The 20,375-nt window shown below is 43.5% G+C and overlaps 1 protein-coding gene across 6 annotated transcripts in view; it reads left to right on the top strand.

Moving 5' to 3' along the window:
• myo5aa (myosin VAa) overlaps positions 1-20,360 on the top strand; it is a 51,971-nt gene extending 31,611 nt beyond the window's left edge. Inside the window, exons 15-42 of one of the 6 annotated variants that reach the window (XM_037095280.1) lie at positions 1,025-1,027; positions 2,058-2,213; positions 2,371-2,468; positions 2,619-2,705; positions 3,212-3,320; positions 3,442-3,653; positions 3,847-4,003; positions 4,181-4,420; positions 4,523-4,771; positions 5,392-5,485; positions 5,620-5,765; positions 5,967-6,080; positions 6,197-6,331; positions 6,658-6,714; positions 6,883-7,110; positions 7,627-7,635; positions 9,464-9,564; positions 11,471-11,551; positions 12,791-12,989; positions 13,725-13,818; positions 13,925-14,074; positions 14,383-14,537; positions 14,718-14,807; positions 14,983-15,133; positions 15,228-15,510; positions 15,595-15,769; positions 15,931-16,011; positions 16,597-20,360. In XM_037095280.1, the coding sequence (XP_036951175.1) occupies positions 1,025-1,027; positions 2,058-2,213; positions 2,371-2,468; positions 2,619-2,705; positions 3,212-3,320; positions 3,442-3,653; positions 3,847-4,003; positions 4,181-4,420; positions 4,523-4,771; positions 5,392-5,485; positions 5,620-5,765; positions 5,967-6,080; positions 6,197-6,331; positions 6,658-6,714; positions 6,883-7,110; positions 7,627-7,635; positions 9,464-9,564; positions 11,471-11,551; positions 12,791-12,989; positions 13,725-13,818; positions 13,925-14,074; positions 14,383-14,537; positions 14,718-14,807; positions 14,983-15,133; positions 15,228-15,510; positions 15,595-15,769; positions 15,931-16,011; positions 16,597-16,749 (3,807 nt within the window). In that variant the 3' untranslated portion in view covers positions 16,750-20,360. The remainder of the gene's footprint in view (positions 1-1,024; positions 1,028-2,057; positions 2,214-2,370; positions 2,469-2,618; positions 2,706-3,211; positions 3,321-3,441; positions 3,654-3,846; positions 4,004-4,180; positions 4,421-4,522; positions 4,772-5,391; positions 5,486-5,619; positions 5,766-5,966; positions 6,081-6,196; positions 6,332-6,657; positions 6,715-6,882; positions 7,111-7,626; positions 7,636-9,463; positions 9,565-11,470; positions 11,552-12,790; positions 12,990-13,724; positions 13,819-13,924; positions 14,075-14,382; positions 14,538-14,717; positions 14,808-14,982; positions 15,134-15,227; positions 15,511-15,594; positions 15,770-15,930; positions 16,012-16,596) is intronic. The other 5 variants (XM_037095281.1, XM_037095282.1, XM_037095283.1 and 2 more) reach the window with 5 other exon arrangements.
• The last annotated feature ends 15 nt before the right edge of the window (positions 20,361-20,375 follow it).

Here is a 20,375-nt window from a genome sequence, read left to right as displayed (position 1 = left end):
CACCGAGACAGGTCTGTCCTCAGACATGCACCCTGACACACTAAAGGATGGAGGGGATGTACTTTTATCAAGTTCATACTGTCCATAAACCTTCAGGTGTACACGAAGTTAAAGGAAATTTCTCTTTTATCATAGCTTGGGTCTTATTTTTATAGTTTTGGCTAACTACCGGGAGCACAACAACATTGCTACAATGAAACTGGGGCAAGAAAAGCAGAGTAAAATGATTGGACAGGTTTTAAACAAGCCAGATTGTAGTTAGAATTGTTTAAAACAGTAGAAGTGGCAGCAGTTTTAGCATAAACTTCAAACAATAATACTACCAAAATTTCCACTTTGAATTATCTGAACTCAAAGTGAGCACACCTACAAAAACGTTGCTAGTAATCTTTCATTGCACAGAAAACTTTCTGCGTTCACAGCTATTACAAAAAAAAACCTACAAAAAGAAGACCTAGGTTGTATAAAACGGGACCTTCCTTTCAAGAGTACAATTAAATATTCCAGCATTATAATGGCCCAACAGCCGCTGCATTGATCCAAACTGTGCTGGGACCTGCGGGAGACACAGCAGTCTCACATTTTTGCCGACGGCTGCTCGCAGATCCAATCAATACAGTGCTCTCAAGAAATGCCTGATGCTGATATTTCCCATGATGCATTGGAGTGCAGGGATGTGATCAAAATAACAACAGTTGAAATTTCACCGTGTGGCCGTCTTCCAACTGCAGACTGAAGGGTCCAACTGAAGGGTTGGAAATCAGTGAGGACGCATCCCGAAGCAATCAGAGAAAAATCATCATCATGTGTCTTTCACCCATTTCAGCTTCATCTTCAGTTCCTTTTTTTGGTTTGAATCATAGATGTGTATAATTGTTGTGATGGGAGTAGTAATGATTTTTGAACATTGGGTAACTTTTTCTTTTAATGTCATTCATTGTGTTTCTTTTGTCACTGTGTCTCCATATGTTGTCCATGTATGTTTGGTTCTGTCCTCATCATGACAACCCTTCCCCGCCAGCAGAAGGTAAACAGAGGCGTTCTTACAACGCTGGTCCGCCTGTAGCTCTCCCTGTCCTCCTTCTCTTTCTCTCTCTCTCTGTGTTATTATCACTCTAACAGCACCGAGGAGATTGAAGTTGTGTGCGTGTGCCTTTTGTTTGCTGCATGGGGAGCACTAAAGGCACTCTGGGAGGTTTGACATAAAGAAAAAAAAAGGGACAAAGGAAGGAGGTTTTCAGAGAGACGCTGAGAGCGAGCTGCACGTGAAGCCTCTGCGGCCGTGCGTGTCCTGCTTAATGGCGAGAGAAGCGGCATGGCAACGCTCAGAGCACAGCAGGAGGAGCTGAAGCTGCACACTTAACACAGCATCCTCCTCATATAACCTCAGTGTTATATGGAACGTGACTGATGTGTGCGTGTGTGCTTTACTAAATAGATCCTACATGATAGTATTTATGCCATAACACCATGGCAAAATATGTCATATATGTCTCTGCTCATTGCCATATATGACAAACCATAACTTCTCATTATCTTTAATGGCTTTTAATAACTTAGCAACAACTCTGACTGTGAACAAGTTTAACAAACGCTAATCAGCAAGAATCTACTCACTCATCTACGTAAACTGTCAAGCAGCTTTTCAGCTGTCTTTGTGTCCAAATGTTGATTAATTAGCTCTCATAACAAACTGTCGCCCACACCTGATCACCAGACTTGTATGTTGAATTTTACGTATTTATACAAAGAAGTCAGCAGCATCATGGTTTTGGTCAAATGATTTTAAGGCTTGTGGCTCAGATTGAAGCTGTCATTGCGCTTTGTACGGCTCCGCGCTATAGGTAAGAGGAATCCATATGCATGTTGTGCTTTAAGGAGAGACGTGACCATTTTAATTTATAGATATATACTTTAGTCACACTTTAATTTAACTGTGCACCCAGAGTGAAACGCTTTGTTGTCAACTTATCTCTCAGTTAATCAGTGTTGCCTGCAGAGTGGAATTCTGCCATCTGCTGTTCTGTTACTGACTGTGAGTGGGCTGCTGTTCCCAGTTCAACCTGCTGGTGGAGCTGTTCCATGACGAGGAGAAAGCTACCAGCCCCACCGGTCAGGTCCCAGGAACCGGTGGCCGGACCCGCCTCAGCATCAAACCTGACAAGAGCCGAGAGAAGAGCAGCAAGGAGCACAAGAAGACCGTCGGCTGCCAGGTTTTTGTTTTTTATTAGTTCATAATTCCTTCGAAACATCTGAAGTTTTTATTCTTATTATATGATGATCCATCCAAAGCTGCATTTTACACATGCACTCAGCGTAGTTTAGAGCTACAAAAGGAATAAAGATGATGATGATGATCCTCTCCTGTAGTTTCGTAACTCTCTGCAAATGCTGATGGAGACTTTGAATGCGACCACTCCACACTACGTACGCTGCATCAAACCCAATGACTTCAAGATGGCCTTCACGTGAGTTGTCCTCGCAACTACTGTGGATGTTTTTAAGTAATAAGTTATTCTGAGAGAGTATGATCTGATTCTGTGCTCTACAGCACCACCATCTTAGCTCAGGTTTAATTCACAGCGACGTTATTGACTGTTGTAACTTGTTGTTTGCAGGTTTGATCCCAAACGTGCGGTGCAGCAGCTCAGAGCCTGTGGCGTCCTGGAAACCATCCGCATCTCTGCTGCAGGTTTCCCGTCCAGGTACTGATGAATCCCTGCAACACTGCTGCTGACTCCCATCGACTCCTTTTGATTTGTGTTGTCTGCTTAACACATTTTGATGTTTGCAGAATGCAAATATGATTACAGTCTGCCGTACATAATACTGTCTCATACTATATAACCATCTTGGTGAAGGATGGATCTGGTTTGATCATGTTTATTGTTTATCATGAATCAGGTTACGTTAATGATCAGCTTTTCCCCCTCAGACTGTTTAATCTGCCCCCCCTGCACTGGGTTTCAGTCTCATTTTTGCACTTTAGGTTTACCATTTTAATGCCAAAAACCTTTGGACCATATAAACATTTTTTATAACATTTTCTCCATTTTTGATGGAAGAAAATACAATTTTGTACCTTCAGAAATGTGTTGCTACATAGCGACGCAAACTGTTTGGAAGATTACTTTAAAATGACCTAAAGCAGTAAAGAATCAAATGTTTATGGTCATGGCACTTTTCTGACTGTTTTGCGTGTGTGTCTCAGATGGACGTATCAGGAGTTCTTCAGCCGTTACAGAGTGCTGATGAAGCAGAAGGACGTGTTACCTGACAAGAAGTTGACCTGCAGGAACGTTCTTGAGAAACTTGTTCAGGTCTGTCAGAGTATCTGAGTTTTCCTCTTATAACACATAACCATTTTTACTGGATTTCTATTTAGCTGTGCCTCTTTCCTGACTGTTCTGATTGCTGATCTGTGCTCCTGTCTTCCTTCAGGACCAGGATAAATACCAGTTTGGTAAAACCAAGATATTCTTCAGGGCTGGCCAGGTCGCCTACTTGGAGAAGTTGAGGGCAGACAAGTTGCGTGCTGCCTGCATTCGCATCCAGAAAACCATCCGCTGCTGGCTGGCGCGCAAGAAGTATCTGCGCAAGCGTAGTGCTGCCATCACCATCCAGAGGTTCACCCGAGGATACCAGGCTCGCTGGTGAGTCAGAACCTGATGTTCGCTTTCCTTCATCCGTTCAGAGTTAGACTTTTGACCCTTTATGATCATTTGTGATTGTTTCATAAGAACATTTATATTGGTTCTATTAAAGTGATATAAGTCAAGGATCTAAAGTAATATTTGAACTGTAACTACATGTAAGTTGAGACATGTATTTCTCGGCCCTCCTCAGTTTGGTCAAGTTCATGCGTCGCACTCAGGCAGCCACCATCATCCAGAAGTATCGCAGGATGTATGTGGAGAAGAAGCGCTACAGGCAGAAGCAGGCGGCTGCTCTTGCCATGCAGACGATCCTCAGAGCTTACATCGCCCGGCAGAAGTACCAGTCGGTAAGACACACATCACAGAACGCTGCGAAACAAACAACCCTTATATTATTGAGTCATCACACCCAGCTTGATCTGTCTGAACTGACACTTCCATCTCCAGAAAAACACTCTCTCTGCATCCAAATGTGCTCTTGCCTCACTCTGCCTCTCCTGTACTGTTTCCGTGTGTGTCTGTAGCTGCTGCGGGAGCACAAGGTGGTCATCATTCAGAAGCGCGTTCGTGGATGGTTGGCTCGGTGCTGGTACAAACGCTGCCTCATCGCCATCGTCTACCTGCAGTGCTGCATCCGCAGGATGAGGGCCAGACGCGAGCTGAAGAAGCTGAAGATCGAGGCTCGCTCAGTGGAGCACTTCAAGAAGCTCAACAAAGGCATGGAAAACAAGATCATGCAGCTACAGAGGAGAATCGACGAGCAGGTGGGTTATGCTTTTCACCCTCCATTTTTGTTTTTACATCCTCGTGTATTGATTAATTTCTGTCGTGAACTTACTGTTTTATGATCCGTCCCACGCCTCCAGACGAGGGAAAACAAGTCGGTCAACGAGAAGCTGGTCGGTCTGGAGAGTTCCTACACGGTAGAGAGCGAGCGGTTGCGTGGCGAGCTAAACAGACTGCGCGGAGTGGAGGAGCAGGCGAAGAACAAAACCAACCAGGTGACCTCGCTGCTGGAGGAGCTGGAGAAGCTGAAGAAGGAGCTGAGTGTGACGCAGCAGGAGAAGAAGACCATCGAGGACTGGGCGCACAACTACAGGGACGAAATGGAGAAAGTAAGATGGGGATCCAGCTCCATATCTGTCTCATACCTGCAGCTGCAGCTCTGTGTTGTTCCCTCCATCTGTCTCCTGTACCAAAGTCTGTGTTTTTTCCCTCCTTTCATATTGGTTGTAGTTTCAGCGATGTTTCCATAGATGTGGTTGCATAATTGAATGATCTGGAGGTTTTGAAGGAAAATCTCTACTTTTGCTACTACTTTTAGAAATTTCTCCTATTAGGAGTTTTCCCATAGTTTCCCTAGAAATATTCCTATATATTTTTTTTGCATAAATATGCATATTGGCATCAGAGGAAAAAAGTTTTTTTTGATTTAGGAGCCACAGCGAACCAGGGGGACTTGTGCACGTGGTTTTCTCAGAGGGCAGTTTTGCCCAGAGGCAGGTGAGCCGGGAAGTAGAGTAGTGTGCTAACGAGGTAGCCACTGAACTGTGTGTGTTCTCTGTGTAGTTTCTTTCTTTTTGTAAGTGTGTCTGTTATTGTCTAGTGTTTTGTCTTCTTTTGTCCAAATGGGAAGCACTTGTTTCAAGCACCTTTCAAGAGTTACGAGTTAGAGAAACGTGTTTGAAGACAGAAAACAAATGTGTATTTTGTGTGTTCCTGTGTGTGTGTGTAGATGGTCTCGGAGCTGAAGGAGCAGAATGGCACGCTGAAGAAAGACAAGGACGACTTGAACAGGTTGATTCAGGAACAGAGTCAGCAGATGACCGGTACGCAAACTTTACCACATAAATCATATTGGCATTCTGCGACACATCCATCTAGTGATGCAGTAATTGTGTCCTCAACGGTACAGAATGTTTCTGTCCTTTGACTGTTTCTTCGTCATGTTTTGTTCCATCAGAGAAAATGGCTCGTGCAATCGTTCAGGAGACTCAGCAGCTGGAGACGGATCTGAACGAGGAGCGCTCTCGCTACCAGAATCTCCTGACAGAACACCTTCGCCTCGAGGAGAAATACGACGACCTGAAGGAGGCGATGGCGTCCTCGGTGAGCGACACATGCACGCAGTCGATTCTCATTCTCATCATTTTAAATGCCTCTCAACTTAATCTGAACGCTCAGAGCAAATGTATTTCATCCATTATTCAGTATTTCTCATCCAGTTGTCTTACCAAGCAGAATGCACAGCAGGAACTTAAGTCTGTCGTTGGTTCATATTAAAAGTTTTATTTTCTGTCCCATCTGTAGAATGTCTCCAAGCCTGGCCACAGGAGAACAGATTCCACCCACAGCAGCAACGAATCAGAGTACACCTACAACTCAGAGTACGCCGAATTGGAAGAAGGTTCCCGTGCCGCAGAAGTAAGAATATTGGCATTAAACACAGTCACATTTCTGATGTGAAACCATTCATGGCTTTTCGTTTCAATGTTTTACATGCAGCTTATGCGGCGTCCTAACATTTCTTTGTCATACAGGATGTGACCCGAGGAATCGACACCTCGTTGACCCTCAAGCTGCAGAAACGTCTTACAGAACTGGAGCAAGAAAAGCAGTCGCTGCGCAACGAGCTGGAAAACAAAGAAGAGCAGTTCCAGCGGGCTAGAGCGAGGGTACCGACTCCCACACTGGCTCGGAAATATCTCACTTTATTAACAAATTACTTATTACTCAAAGTGTAAAGCCACTTTATTGTGTGTTACGTAATGTAAACATACAGTAATACTTGGAGAGTACCTAATGAAAAGCTTTTTGATAACAGTAAGCACGTAACAGTACCAGTACAAACAACTACCCTTTTCACACTTATCATGACTCTATAAATGTAATAAATAGGTTTTTGTTTCAGTCCTTTGTCAGACTGTGCTTCATCATGTATTATAGACTTTGTTCAGGTCATAAACACGTCTTCATCCTCACTTATTGCTCCTTGTTTCAGGATGATGCAGAGTTCAAGAAGGCTCGTGGTGCGGAGCTGGAGTACGAGTCCCTGAAGGTAATCACCCAGAGGAAAATAAAGTAGAAATACGACAACACTAGCACATGTTCTCTGACCGTCTTCAGATAATAACTTGCTCCAAAGCCAAGACCACATATTTTATTACAATATTTACATGCCATAAATACTTATTTCCCACTAACACTTTATTATTTTACTCCCTAGCGTCAAGAGCTGGAGTCCGAGAACAAGAAGCTGAAACACAACCTGGTGGAGATGAGGCAAAGCCTGCTGGGCAACGCAGCCGCCAGCAGCGGGGCCCCGGGATCCCCAGCGTACAAGGTGCTCCTGGAGCAGCTCAACTCCGCCTGCGAGGAGCTGGACGTCCGTAAGGAGGAGGTGCTGATCCTGCGCTCGCAGCTGGTCAGCCAGAAGGAAGCCATGCACCACAAGGTAGAGGAAAATGTTTTAACTGGTATATTCTGGACACCGTGGTCACATGGTGCTGTTGTTCTTTCACAAAATGAAGCTGGATGTAAGTGGATGGCACCCTGCTTGCATCCACCTTCTTACATTTGTGTGTTGTTTTCCACCCGTGTTGTTTCTCTGTTTGTCTATTTGTTTGCACGATATCCCTCAAAAATGATAAAGGGATCGGACCAAAATCTCTCTTGGCTGAAGATCAATTTTATCATATTTTAGCAGAGATCCTAATCTCAGATTTCATTCAAACACTATTTGTTTTTTTTTTCACGAATAACTAAAGACAGAAATTTTCTATTTAAAAGAAAAATGATGACTCAAACATTACGTGATTCACATTTGAGCTCGACCACTTGCCTTGGCTCCAAATCATTGATTAAATCACATTATTGTTCACGCCGAACGTAGCTAATGTTTTCACTGTACCCTCACTGTGTCTAACTTTCCTGTCTCCACCTTCTCTCCTCCATCCATGCTTGCCCACAGGATGAGAAGGTACAGTTAAAGAAACGCATCCTGCATGAGTGTGTGACACATTTCACCTGGTGTGTCTCTCTGTAAAGCCTCCCGAAATAACAAATCTGATCCAGCAGAATCAATTTCATCGGCCGTCACGGCGCAAGTTAGCAGGAAGATTAGACTTTAACAAAGTTGCTGTGAGGTTACGGAGAATTTACTAGAAGATTTACTGTCTGTACCTCAAAATGAAGGTACTCTAATTTATCTAATTCAAGCATGAGGCCTTGCTCTTACTTTTTCTACGTGCTCATCTGTCACCACCAGTATTCCCTTTTTACCCTCCACATACTGAGTAAAACAAGTTAATCACAAAACTCAATTTTAGGACTGAAGTAAAGAGAGCAGGTTGAGAGAAAACAACAAGGCCTGCTGGAATGCTTTGAATATGAAGTTACTGATATGAAACAGTGTGTGAGCAAGAGTGGAATTCCCCTCTAAAGTATTAGAAAAACTGGCACCGTTGAGCCGAGACTTAAAAAGCTCTGACACACAGCCGTAACATAAAGTCACAGAGGCAACAAAAGATCAGCTTTCTTCCGATATGAGGCTTTACATAGAGACTCTGTCCTCTCCAGGTTTAATTCTGGTTGTCTCGTCCGTCTCGTCCTCCGTCTGAGTGAACGCATTGATGGACTTTTTGTTTCACTAAAAAGTCACTGAGAGTTCTGCTCAGTGGCCGTTTTTACTGCAGCCATTTTGCATTCATTCGTTACCGAGACCTGAAACCCTTAAACACGTGACATTTGCTGTATTTAGAAGAGAGTGGAGAGAGGATTGACAGCACCCTGAATGCAGAATTTAAATTCAGAACATAATATTCAAAATCATTTGAATATTAATTTAATTCTGGAACTCCAGGGGTGCTGACTTCTCAGTGTTGTGCAGTGTTGGATTGTGTCTTTGACTGCAGGGCTGCAACTAATGATTATTTTAATTGTTGATTAATCTATTAATCTTTAGTCAATAAAAATGTAAAAAAAAAAATATATTTAAAAAATCCTCACCAGAATTTCCCAGAGTCCAACTTGACATCTTCAAATGATGGCTTCTTTTGTTCAGCCGTCAGTCTGTTTGACATTTTGCTCGAAAACATTTACTGACAATTAACTTTCTTTAGCCTCCCTAATCTATTAAATGATAATAGATGAATCATTGCAGCTCCCACTTACTGTAAAAGGAGGCGCTGATTATTCATGCTGCTGTTGACTCACTCGAGAAATAAACTGTGCTGTCACATCATTATACTGTAGCTCCACAGATGATCAGGCTCACAGTTTGACTCCCTCATGCTATATAAATGAGCCTCGTCTTCATATCAAACTGTGATACAGCGGTCCCATGAGCGCTGCTCAAACTCCCTGATCACAAGTGACCTTCAGTCCTGGTTACTAATCAGCTGATGCTCAGCTCTGTCGGGCTTCAGTACAGCACCTCTCGTTTCCTGACAGCCACCGCTGTGAAGCATGCTCCCCGTAGATAGACGGCTGTCGCACAGGCGTCACTTGTTGATTTGTCGCTGTCCAGCCTGAGGCTCCGACTGGCTGATGATTGTCAGAGTAAAAGGACAGTCGTAGCCAGCAGCTGCACCGGTGCTGGCAGGGAGTCTGCAGCACATGCACCGTCTGCCTACAGCACACCCAACTCATGAAACCACTGACTTGCTTGTCTTCATCATCTAAATCTTATGACAGCCCCCAGAGTCATGGTGGTAATTGGTTCAGGAAGCAGTTGAAACAGACAGGTCACTCTCTAAATGCGATGTTTCCACTTTCTCATTTGTCTTTTCTTGTCTGTCCTCTTCCAGGAGACCATGACCGAGCCGTCTGTCTATGCTGAGGATGTGTCCAAACTGAAGGATGCTGACGAACTGAAGCAGGCTTGCATTGGCCTCAAAGACACCAACAGGTACTTTGTTCCTGCTTGTTCTCCACCCAGTCTCCAGGTCGTCACATTCCCCAGCGTTGAATTCAGTCCAATCTCTCTTGCTATCATCAATCTTTTGTCCAAATTTCCTTTCTTGTGCAGCTCTTGTTCCATTATTTATAATACCATGATTCATTTGTAAGAAATGTGTGTTTGTGAACGCTGCCTTGTCCTGTGCAGATCTCCAAGGTTCATGCGTAAACCGCTGGAAGTCAGTGAACTCCTGAGTAGGCTGAGGTAACCAATGAGTCGTGGCCTATGCATCATGGAGCAGAGCATGCATGGCCACGCACAGACCGAACATGGTTGAAAACGCTGCACATGAGAGTTTTAAGGCTTCAGACCAAATCAGGCGCTGCGGTAATTATTTCGCACGGCTTGGAAGCAAGAACTTTTCCACAACAACATTGTAGATTCTCTTCCCCAGAACAGTTTGATGTACCCTGACACCAAATGTGTCAATAATTTCCATTATAAGCGTGATAGTAGTAGTAGTAGTTATTTTATAAATGAAGTGTAAACAGCTTGAATAAATAAACTGTTGACCTGCAGGCCTGATAGTTGACTAATGTGATTATCCACTGTAGTGTGACATCAGCTTGAGTTATGGGTGTTATAGCGATAGTCATGATATTTGTGCTGAGAGTAATTGTATCTTCGCTCCACCTCCCTACGTATTTTAAGTCATTTATTTGCGAAGAAAATAGACAAAATGCAAAGTAAACAAAGTTAAGTATAGATTTAATTTTAATTGTTACTGTGATAATATTGCTATAGTGAATTTGTTTGGTCACGATATACATGTAGTGAAAATTGTGACAGTTGAGTTTCCCCAAAAGTTGATTTTGTTTTCAACTTTTTGAAGCAGGGAGTTTGTTTTTCTGCAGTCTGAACACAATACTCACACTCAGAATTAATGGGAAAAAGTATATTTTCATTGCAATGTCTGATTTGGTCTGAACGAGGCCTTCCCGAAGCTGACACGGCTGAGTCGGAGTGCCGATGAAAGCTTGGGTAGCTTTGCGTTTTCTGCCCTAACAGCATGTTGAATAATAAAACAGCTGGACAGCTAAAGTTTAGGGTCTTTCTTAACAGACTATTGTCACCAGTACTTGAAGTCAAAGAATGTTTGTTTGGCTTTGGGATTGGTTGTTTTTCGACTCAGAGGTGTGCATGGGTTTTAATAGTTCAGCATGAACAAGAGTCTCTTAAACTGAAGCTGACTAGTTTCTGTTTCCCCTCAAAACAAAGAATACAGGGATGTTGTCAGTGGCTTCTGCTTTTGGAGATGCTGCAGAACTAGCATAGAATTTTTCCAAATGGTGCAGCATGAAAGCATGAAAACGTCGGAGCTTAGAAGGTATAGATGTAATCTTTAGGTGTAGTTTAACCTTCGTTAACACTTTATGACTTCCTGACACTGTGTTCAGCAGCAGTGGTGTGACGCTGTTGTTGGAGGCCTCTCGTCTCAGCTTTATGGAATGAGTTTAAACCCTGCATGAAAGCCCACCTGTTTCTTTGTTTGTCGCAGCAGAGATGCACAGAACACTTTTAAGGAATTGATCATTCAGACACTTCCACTGTGCATCACTGCTTTTATACCTCTGTTGCTCCCCTTTGTTGCTTGTGACCTTCCTTGTTCACACGCTGTCATCAAACAAGCAAATGTTAAGGGAACAACAGGCTACACACATCTACTGCTAAACAAATCTGCACTTAGGGAGATTTTTTTATTGTTTAAAAAGCTGATTTCCCCCCATCATAACATTCAGTACACCTTATATATTATTCTTCTTGTCTTTGCACACATCTCCCCTCCACCCAACTATCCCGCATCTTTCTTTTTGTCATTGTTTGTTCATGTTCCTTTGTGTTGTGTGTCGGTCAGATCCGCCGCTCCAGACTTCCATAAGCTGAATGAGGACGGAGAGCTGTGGCTGGTTAATCAGGGCTTAAAGGAAACCATCAGGTGTAACTCAAGTGTGATGTACTGAGCATGTTTTGCCTTTTCACAGGGAAGGATGTGTGCTGCTGTTTTTCTTCATCCACAGTTTTTCTCTCTCTCTCTCTCTCTCTCTCTCTCTCTCTCTCTCTCACACACGTTTTTTGTCAAGCTTTCAGAGTTTTCTCTCACACTGTCTTGTGTAGCTGGTCAGTTTTAGGCCTCAGGACTCATTTCATGGGTCCTAACAGGGTAGACGACAATTAACAAGGTTGTTGTGTTGTGAGTTGGCATACATTGTTGTCTGCTTTGGGTGCTATCGGGTTTTGTTTTTTTTTGGCACAGCTGATTATGTTTTTGTGTTATTTAATTAAAAGAATATAAAAATTGGTCCATTAACAATCCTGAGATAAGATGAGACTTAATTGATCCCTCATTGGGGGAGCGACGACGAATGAATGAGCTCAAAGTGAAACAAGCAAAAGCAAGACAAAAATAGAATGATAAGCTAAACATGGCATAATACACAGTCATTTATACAAAGTTTCAGTTTGATTTTCCCCTTTTTATTTCTAAGGTAGTGCAGCAGAATTTGTCATGGTCCTGTGACCAAGGTTGTTTCACTGACAGAAGTTTGAGCTTCGTGTGACTCAATATTCACTGCAGAGCTTCAAAGTGACGCAGTGAGAAAGGCTTCATTACTCCTGACATTTGAAAGAAATCCAAAGAATTGTTCTCAAACAGTATTTGACCTTCACTGTCTCATCTTAAACTTTGAGTTTACTCTTTTCCTTACCAGTCTTTCTCGTAAAATTACACATGGAGAGAAAATATCTGCCTTTTTTTTTTCAGAGAATTTAGAGAACCGTTGAAGCCTTTGTGCTGCTTTGGGAGTCTTGGTGCTCCACTAATTGCCACATGACTTATATGACTGGCTGACTGTGTGATGTTAGCAAACTCGTGTGAGGAGATCTCAACCTTCTTCTGAACCAACAAACTGAATCTATATAAGTTTAACGGCTCAACTGAATTACACAATGTGTACACAGTGTTCAGAGAGGCTGGGCTCTGGGCTGCACAGCATGCTGCTGTCACTACGCTGCTCTCTCTCTGACTGTGACGATGTTCTGTCTGAAATTGGATGCTAATTTATTTCCCTCTCCTCTTATTTACGCCCTGTTCCTTTCCCCTCATCCCTTCATCTTCCATCTACCCCCTTCTCCTTCATTCCGTCCTCCATCTCACCTCCCTCCCCTCCGGCCCCAGGTTACTGGAGCATCAGCTGCAGACTCAGCGGAGAACCTACGACAGCGAGGTGGAGGCGTTGCGTGGCGAGCTGCAGAATGTGAAGGAGGAGAACAACCGTCAGCAGCAGCTCTTGGCTCAAAACCTCCAGCTGCCTCCAGAGGCCCGAATCGAAGCCAGTCTGCAGCACGAGATCACCCGCCTCACCAACGAGAACCTGGTACGCTGCAGCACACACGCCAATACACACAACTAGTAGAAACGTGGTCATAACTAAAAAACTACCAGACAACTCTGATCTGCAGATGCGCTTAAATTTTCCCCGTATTATGTTAATGAAGTATCACTTGAAGCTGTTTGGGTTTGGTGGTCACGTTCCCACTGAGATGCCACTGCAGTGTGGTGTGTCACACACATACACAAACACAATTATTTATTTGGATGGTGTCACTCGACAGGAACTCTTGGCTGAAGACCCCACAGCGTCCCGAGAGGCTCGAGTCACCATTTTACGACGGATGGTTGTATGTAGAGTGTGTGTGTGTGTGTGTGTGTGTGCCTGCATGTGCGGTTGCATGTGTTTGAACTAACTGAGGTTGTGTGTTCATGAGTGAAGCAGCGCTGAGCGTCGCTCTAACTCTCCTCAGCAGTGTCTTCTAACTCACAGCGGAGCAGCTGGGCACCTTTTTCACTTTTCTAACATGCAGCAAAGTCTTGAAACTTCTCTTCTTCTGAAAACAATCAGCAGGGAAACTCATGTTGATTTAAAACCTCTCCAACCCTCCTGTCGGTTTGTTTGTTTCCAAGCCTCACTTTTTCCAAGACAGCGCTGAATGAGATGAGTGCTTTTTACCACTGGAGGGCGACAGTGTGAAGCAGTCTGAGAAGTTTGAGCCCTGCCGTTTGTCCTCACTATTGTCTTTCTTTCTCCATCCATCGCTGTGGCCTGATTTAGGATCTAATGGAGCAGCTGGAGAAGCAGGACCGAACCATCCGCAAGCTGAAGAAGCAGCTCAAGGTTTACTCCAAGAGGATTGGAGAGATGGGAGGTAAGAGAGAAATCATCTTGCTTGGGAATCTCTTTAAATGTTATTGTTACAGAATGTTCAATGCTCAATGTGTTACCTGACTGTCATGTCCTGTATTTTATCCCAGCGGGTCAGACGGAGGGCCAGACGTCTCCAGGACAGATGGTGGACGAGCCGATCCACCCTGTCAACATTCCGCGCAGGGAGAAAGATTTCCAAGGAATGCTCGAGTACAAGAAGGAGGACGAGCTGAAACTGGTCAAGAACCTCATTCTGGGTAAGAGTTCATTTAAGCACGAAACACAGACTTTAAATACATAGCAGGCCATAATAAAACATCAGTGAAGTTGTCATTTGAAAATGCCTGAAGCCAATTTCTCAATAAAAGGTCAAAATTGAGGGAGAAAAATCCTCAAAGTCACAGTCATTCTTCCAAATTCATATTAATGTAGTGTGATAATTAAAAATATACTTCAGGCACAGTTTCTACAGTCTGAAATAATCAAACCATCTGTAGAAAGTGGAGCTTTGTCTGACCGTTTCTCCTCAGTCCCTCACTGAACTTCCTTCTTCTTGTCCCTCCAGAGCTGAAGCCTCGCGGTGTAGCCGTGAATCTGATCCCAGGTCTGCCAGCCTACATCCTGTTCATGTGTCTGAGACACGCAGACTACGTCAACGATGACCAGAAGGTCCGCACTCTGCTCACCTCGACCATCAACAGTATTAAGAAGATCCTGAAGGTATGTGCACTGTATCTTTGTCTGTGGGCCACACGGCCGTGAAGTTCTTGGTTAAAACCCATTAAATGTTTTTCTTAGTAACTTGCAAGGTGTCTAAACTGGAGCGGCTTTGAAAGAGTCACATTATGACTGTTAACAGCTGATGCACTGACTCCAGTTTGCTCTTCCTCTTCCCGTCAGAAACGAGGAGATGACTTTGAGACTGTTTCCTTCTGGCTGGCAAACACCTGCCGCTTCTTACACTGTCTGAAACAATACAGCGGAGACGAGGTGAGACTGATGCACAAACATAGAAGCTTTCGCACTTAAATGCATACGTGCTCATGAATAGCGATCCGAACAATGAGGATTTGATTTGTACAACACAGATGTGTAAATAAAATATCACTGATTGCAATGGAATATTGATTTTTAACCTTTATCCGTGTGTTCCTGTGTGTCTCAGGCCTTCATGAAGCACAACACATCCAGGCAGAATGAACACTGTCTGTCCAACTTCGACCTGGCAGAGTACAGACAGGTGATCAGCGACCTGGCTATCCAGATCTACCAGCAGCTCATCAAATGCATGGAGAACATCCTGCAGCCCATGATAGGTGTGTGCATGTACATTTCATTGTGTGTGTGAGTGTGTGCTCATACAAGCTGATTCTACTGTGGTACTGACCTCTTCATCATGGTTTTCCCCAGTTTCTGGCATGCTGGAACACGAGACCATCCAAGGTGTGTCGGGGGTGAAGCCCACCGGTCTCCGAAAGCGGACGTCTAGTATCGCTGACGAGGGCACCTACACCCTGGACTCCATCCTGCGGCAGCTCAGCGCCTTCCACTCCACCATGTGCCAGCACGGCACCGACCCCGAGCTCATCAAGCAGGTGGTGAAGCAGCAATTCTACATCATCGGAGCCGTCACCCTCAACAACCTGCTGCTGCGCAAAGACATGTGCTCCTGGAGCAAAGGCATGCAGATCAGGTAGGAGATGTCGCTGCTCGGAGAGAAGCTCCAGAGCAAGAGTACATTTATTTGTATTAAGTTACGTTGTGTGTTTGTGTTCAGGTACAATGTGAGCCAGCTGGAGGAGTGGCTCAGAGACAAAGGTCTGATGGTATGCGGAGCCAAGGAGACTCTGGAGCCTCTGATCCAGGCCGCTCAGCTGCTGCAGGTGAAGAAAAAGACTGACGAGGACGCCGAGGCCATCTGCTCCATGTGCCAGGCCCTCACCACTGCTCAGGTAAACCGTCCTGTCGTACATTTAAACCACAATCAAATAATCCCAAACAGCTTTTTATTTAATTTCCTCTCAACTTCAGTCTGTCAAAAGATAAAAGCCACTTTGAGTTAACTGCTTGATTTGTTGGAATAACCAACCTTTTTTTTTTATCTCATTCTCAGATCGTGAAGGTCCTGAACCTCTACACTCCAGTCAACGAATTTGAGGAGAGAGTGTCGGTTGCATTCATACGAACCATACAGGTGATTTACTGTCTTTTTTATTTGCTACTCACTATTCCATAAGAATGGATCTAAAAGTGTTTTACATTGTAACTTGAATTAAAATTAGTAAGGATGCTTGATGAAATAATAACCACAATACAAAAAATACATAACATACACATAACATAACAAGTAGTCTTAGTTTAGACAAAAATCGTGATGTGTCAGTCCTGCAATGTATCGCTTGTCGCAGCGTCGCTCTATAGTGATACTTTAGTTGTCGTAGGTAAACTATGACCAATCATATGAAACTCTTATCATGATGGCTGATGGTGTGAGTCACTTGTGCATAATTAAAGTGTAAAGGGGCCTTTTAATATTAGCAGAAATGTTGATATTTCATTTTAGAGCCATTATCTGCTGATGTAGATGATCTGCTGAAATGATTTCCTTAAAGAAAAAACTGTGTGCCTGGGTCGAGGAGAAGATCAACCAGCAATTCTAAACACTAAACTGAGGAAAAAACACTTGTAGAGTCTCTAAACAACATGGAATCATTTGAGTTCCAAGTTGATTTGCGTATTAACTATTTCCATTTTATTTTTTCTCTCCCTTTCCCTGTAGACTCGTTTGCGAGACCGCTGTGAGAGTCCCCAGTTGTTGATGGACACGAAGATGATTTATCCGGTCACTTTCCCATTCAGCCCTTCATCCCTCGCCCTGGAAACCATCCAGATCCCCAGCTCGCTCAACCTTGCCTTCCTCACCCGTGTTTAAACACTCCCAAAATTAGGATTTGTATGATCACAATTTATGTCCCCCCCCCCAAAAAAAAAAAAAAGAATTGAAAAGTCTCAAAGAGCTGCTAATTTGAAACACGATATCCAGTTCTCCATCCAGAACACACATGCAGAAACACACACACACACATGCTGAACTGTCAACATGCATCTGTACAATACTTCCTCTGAGCGTACACGTGCACGCCTACACCCACTTGCACCTTCTCTCTTACAAAAACGCACAAATGCACCCACAGTCGCCGCCGCCGGTACAAATCTGGCCGTAAAACGCCACCGTCAGTCCGCCGCTTGTATAAACGCCTGCCCCTTAGAGAAACCACAGGACCAGATCGACGCCTCCAGTACTCTCTGTCCGTCCGCCGACACCTGGGTCTGGTCACCCCAGCTCCCTCCTCTGTGTTTCAACTAGATGTTAAGATAGTTCTTGTCATCGTCTCGTTCTCCGGTGAGAATGTATGTATGGACACACAGGAGCAGGCCCGAAAGGAGGCGTGGAGGAAAAACTTGATACAGTGCGCTGTAGTCTAGCTTGATATGTTGGGTCTCCGTTTGATAGAAAAATTAGTCCCAGCACGAAGCCAGATGAGAAAGTTAACTCTCTCCACGCCATGTTGAGGCAACATGGGACCAGGCTTCATTCTTCTCTGAACACAGTCAAGCCAAGACAGAACTCATTGTCTGTACTATATTATTTATACATATATAAATATATATAAATATTCATAATATATATCATGTATTTTATTTATTGCATTCAACTCCTTCACGTCTCCGCCCCTCCCTTTTTAAGATTAGAAGCTTTCTTAGCAGAACTCGTGTCCGAAAGATATGAAGGACGGGACCACCGTTTCCCAGATGAACAGCTTTGTAGGTTTTTTTGTTGTTGTTGTTTTTTTTTAGTTTTAGCTCTATTGTACGCTATTTATGTGGATATCAGGTAAATGACATAGGATAGTTTAAGGAGTGCAGGCACAGGTGATTATCTGCTAGATCACGTCTTAAAAATAGAGATGTCGCTCTGTCATGTTTTCTCCTACATTTCAGGCAGATGAAGTGTAGCGCGGGTTTTAACTGAGAAGGAGATTCAGAAGGTATGCGAGGGTTTCGACCTGCTACGATCTCGAACTGTTTACAGCTGTGACCAGCGACAATCACTGGCACAAAGATATTTACTCAATCACACACAGAAGTACACTACATTCTTCTTACTGCTGTACAACCTGAGGAGGTTTGCGCTCCCACAGCCTTCCTCTCTCTCTCCACTCGCAGCTCTAGTCAGAGCTTTGAAGATGTTTTACGATTATCAATGTGGAAATTATTTATTTCAGTATTGTCATTTTCTCGAGTGACGAGAGTTATGTATATCGTTAAAAGCCATGTATCACCGAGCAGAGAGCTAGCCTCAGATCCGTCCAGCTTTACAACGTTGTCTTATGCTTTATTCCCTCATCGGACACTCGCTGCAGCTTTGTCGACTGATCCCTCTCCTCTCCTACATGCCTTCCTGTCTCGTGGCAGACATGGGCTTTTGTTACTAAAAACAGCAGAATATGTGGGAAATTTGCGCTCTTTTCGCGTCTCAACTGCACCGTAGGACTAAGTTCAGGGTTTGGAAGATATTTTTTGCCTTTTTTCTGTTCGGTGCACAGATTGTTTTGGTTCAGATATCCTCACATATACGGTAGCTGCTTTCAAAAGGCTGAGGGTGAGATTGCACCACAGACATTATGTGTCTACAGTGTGGTATGAAAACTGCACAGGCTGCACTGCTTCTGCTTCGTCTAACCTGCATGGTGCTTGGCTTTACCCAACGTTACCAGAGTTACCAGATATCAAACCGCATGCTTGTGTGTTAATTTTGAATTGTACAAAGCAACTTCGGTGCAGTTGAGAGTCGTTGGACGAGTGTCAGGGAATCTGCCCACGTTGTGACAGAAAGTCCTCGTCTGTCTGCGTTCACGTCGTCCTCGCTGCCTCGTGTTCAAGCTCTTTTGTTTGTTTACTTTCCTGCTGTGCCGTTAGTATTAACAGTCGACCAGTTTTGCCTCTTGCCCTCATGTGAACATTACTTTTGCCTCGTAAACCTTAACCGTACCCATTTTTTTGTTTGTTTTTATTTAAGGTGCTTACATATTTAGAAGATTCTGAACGGTCACCAAAACTGGACGTTTTTGATTTCATATTTTTTAATAAATTGAAAGAATGATTCTTCGGAAGTAGCTGACCAACCAAGGAAGTGCTGATCAAAATGTTTTCGCAGTCACGAGAGCCGGTGAGGTTTCTCATTAAACACCTGGCTCTCTTTGTGACGGGCTGCAGACAAAAAAAAAACAAATTGTAAGTGGAGTAAAGAGAAGTTAGTGTGTGAAGGTGTTTTTTTGTGTTGCACTTGTGTTTGAACAGAATTTGATAATGCTCTCATGGGGACCACATGTTATCAATCTGCCTTTTTGTTTTATATTTTGGACTAATATGTAGTTTAAAGTCGTGTAAAGAGTACATATCTGCAGGTCGCGGTGAGAAAGACGAAGGTCACCGAAGGAAACAAGTAACCACATGAATGTTTAAAACTGTTAATAAAGTGTGTCATGATTTTAGCTGCACATTGTGGACAAAGCCTTATCTGAATTATTTGCAATCTGAATGACTTTCAACATATGATCAACATTGTGGCATTGTTTTGTTCTGTCAGTGTTTTCCCAACCCTCCTGCTGTAAAGTGAATATAAATTGTTAAATGTGTTTGTTTTCTTTTGATAAGGTGTCCTTTTGTCCTTCAGCTGGTGTCACAGATGGGTTGCACTTGTTAGCCATCAGTCAAAATGCACTTTTGTTTTTTTGGGTTTTTTTTTAGACGATGCTGAGGAGGTCAGATGAGTAAGAGATGGATATGGACTGAAATGCTTTGCGTTTAAGAGCCTTTCTTCCTTTTTGATTCCTGAACTGTGGCCCGTTAATCTTCCTCCACCACATTCCCTGTGTGAGCGGGCGCCTCGCTGTCTCTATCAGTGATTTTCTTTTCTTTGAGCCACAGGTAAAAAAAAAAACATTTGTGAATTTCCTCAATGCAGCACCTACTTGGGGTCAAACCATCCCGGAGAGTGCAGAGTGAAGGCTGGCCTAGATTCAGAGAAGAACAAAAAAAAAACAAACACACACACACATCCATGCATTGGTCGGTTTTGTTGAGCAGAGCTGCGGCGTCTCAAACAGGAGGGGAAAAAGTCATTCCTTCACTCTGCGTTTTTACATTAAGGAGAGAGTTGGTTGTACGATACGACGTAGACATTATAAATGACCATCGTTCTTATCAGCACTAGCATTGATTGTGCCATTTTAAACAAAAAAATACAAATGTTGAAAACAAAAAAAAGATATCATCCCCTGCTGTTGGAGGTACTGGCACCTACACGCTGAAGTCAGTCACCAAAATGTTTCCCTCTCTGACCCATGTGTACATTTGACAAACTGGACTGTTTGTAGTTTCTGGTAGCTGTGCTTAGTGAATGTGTTCACCGTTAAGAAACTAAGAAACTTGGAATAAATTGTCAAATCTGTAAAAGTAAAATAAAAGAATTCAGCACTGTTGGAGTGTGTGTGG

This window comes from Acanthopagrus latus, chromosome 4 (genome assembly GCF_904848185.1).
Source record: "Acanthopagrus latus isolate v.2019 chromosome 4, fAcaLat1.1, whole genome shotgun sequence".
Classification (NCBI taxonomy): domain Eukaryota; kingdom Metazoa; phylum Chordata; class Actinopteri; order Spariformes; family Sparidae; genus Acanthopagrus; species Acanthopagrus latus.
The sequence above is the reverse complement of the archived record's forward strand: the minus strand, read 5'-3'. Positions and strand labels throughout refer to the sequence as shown.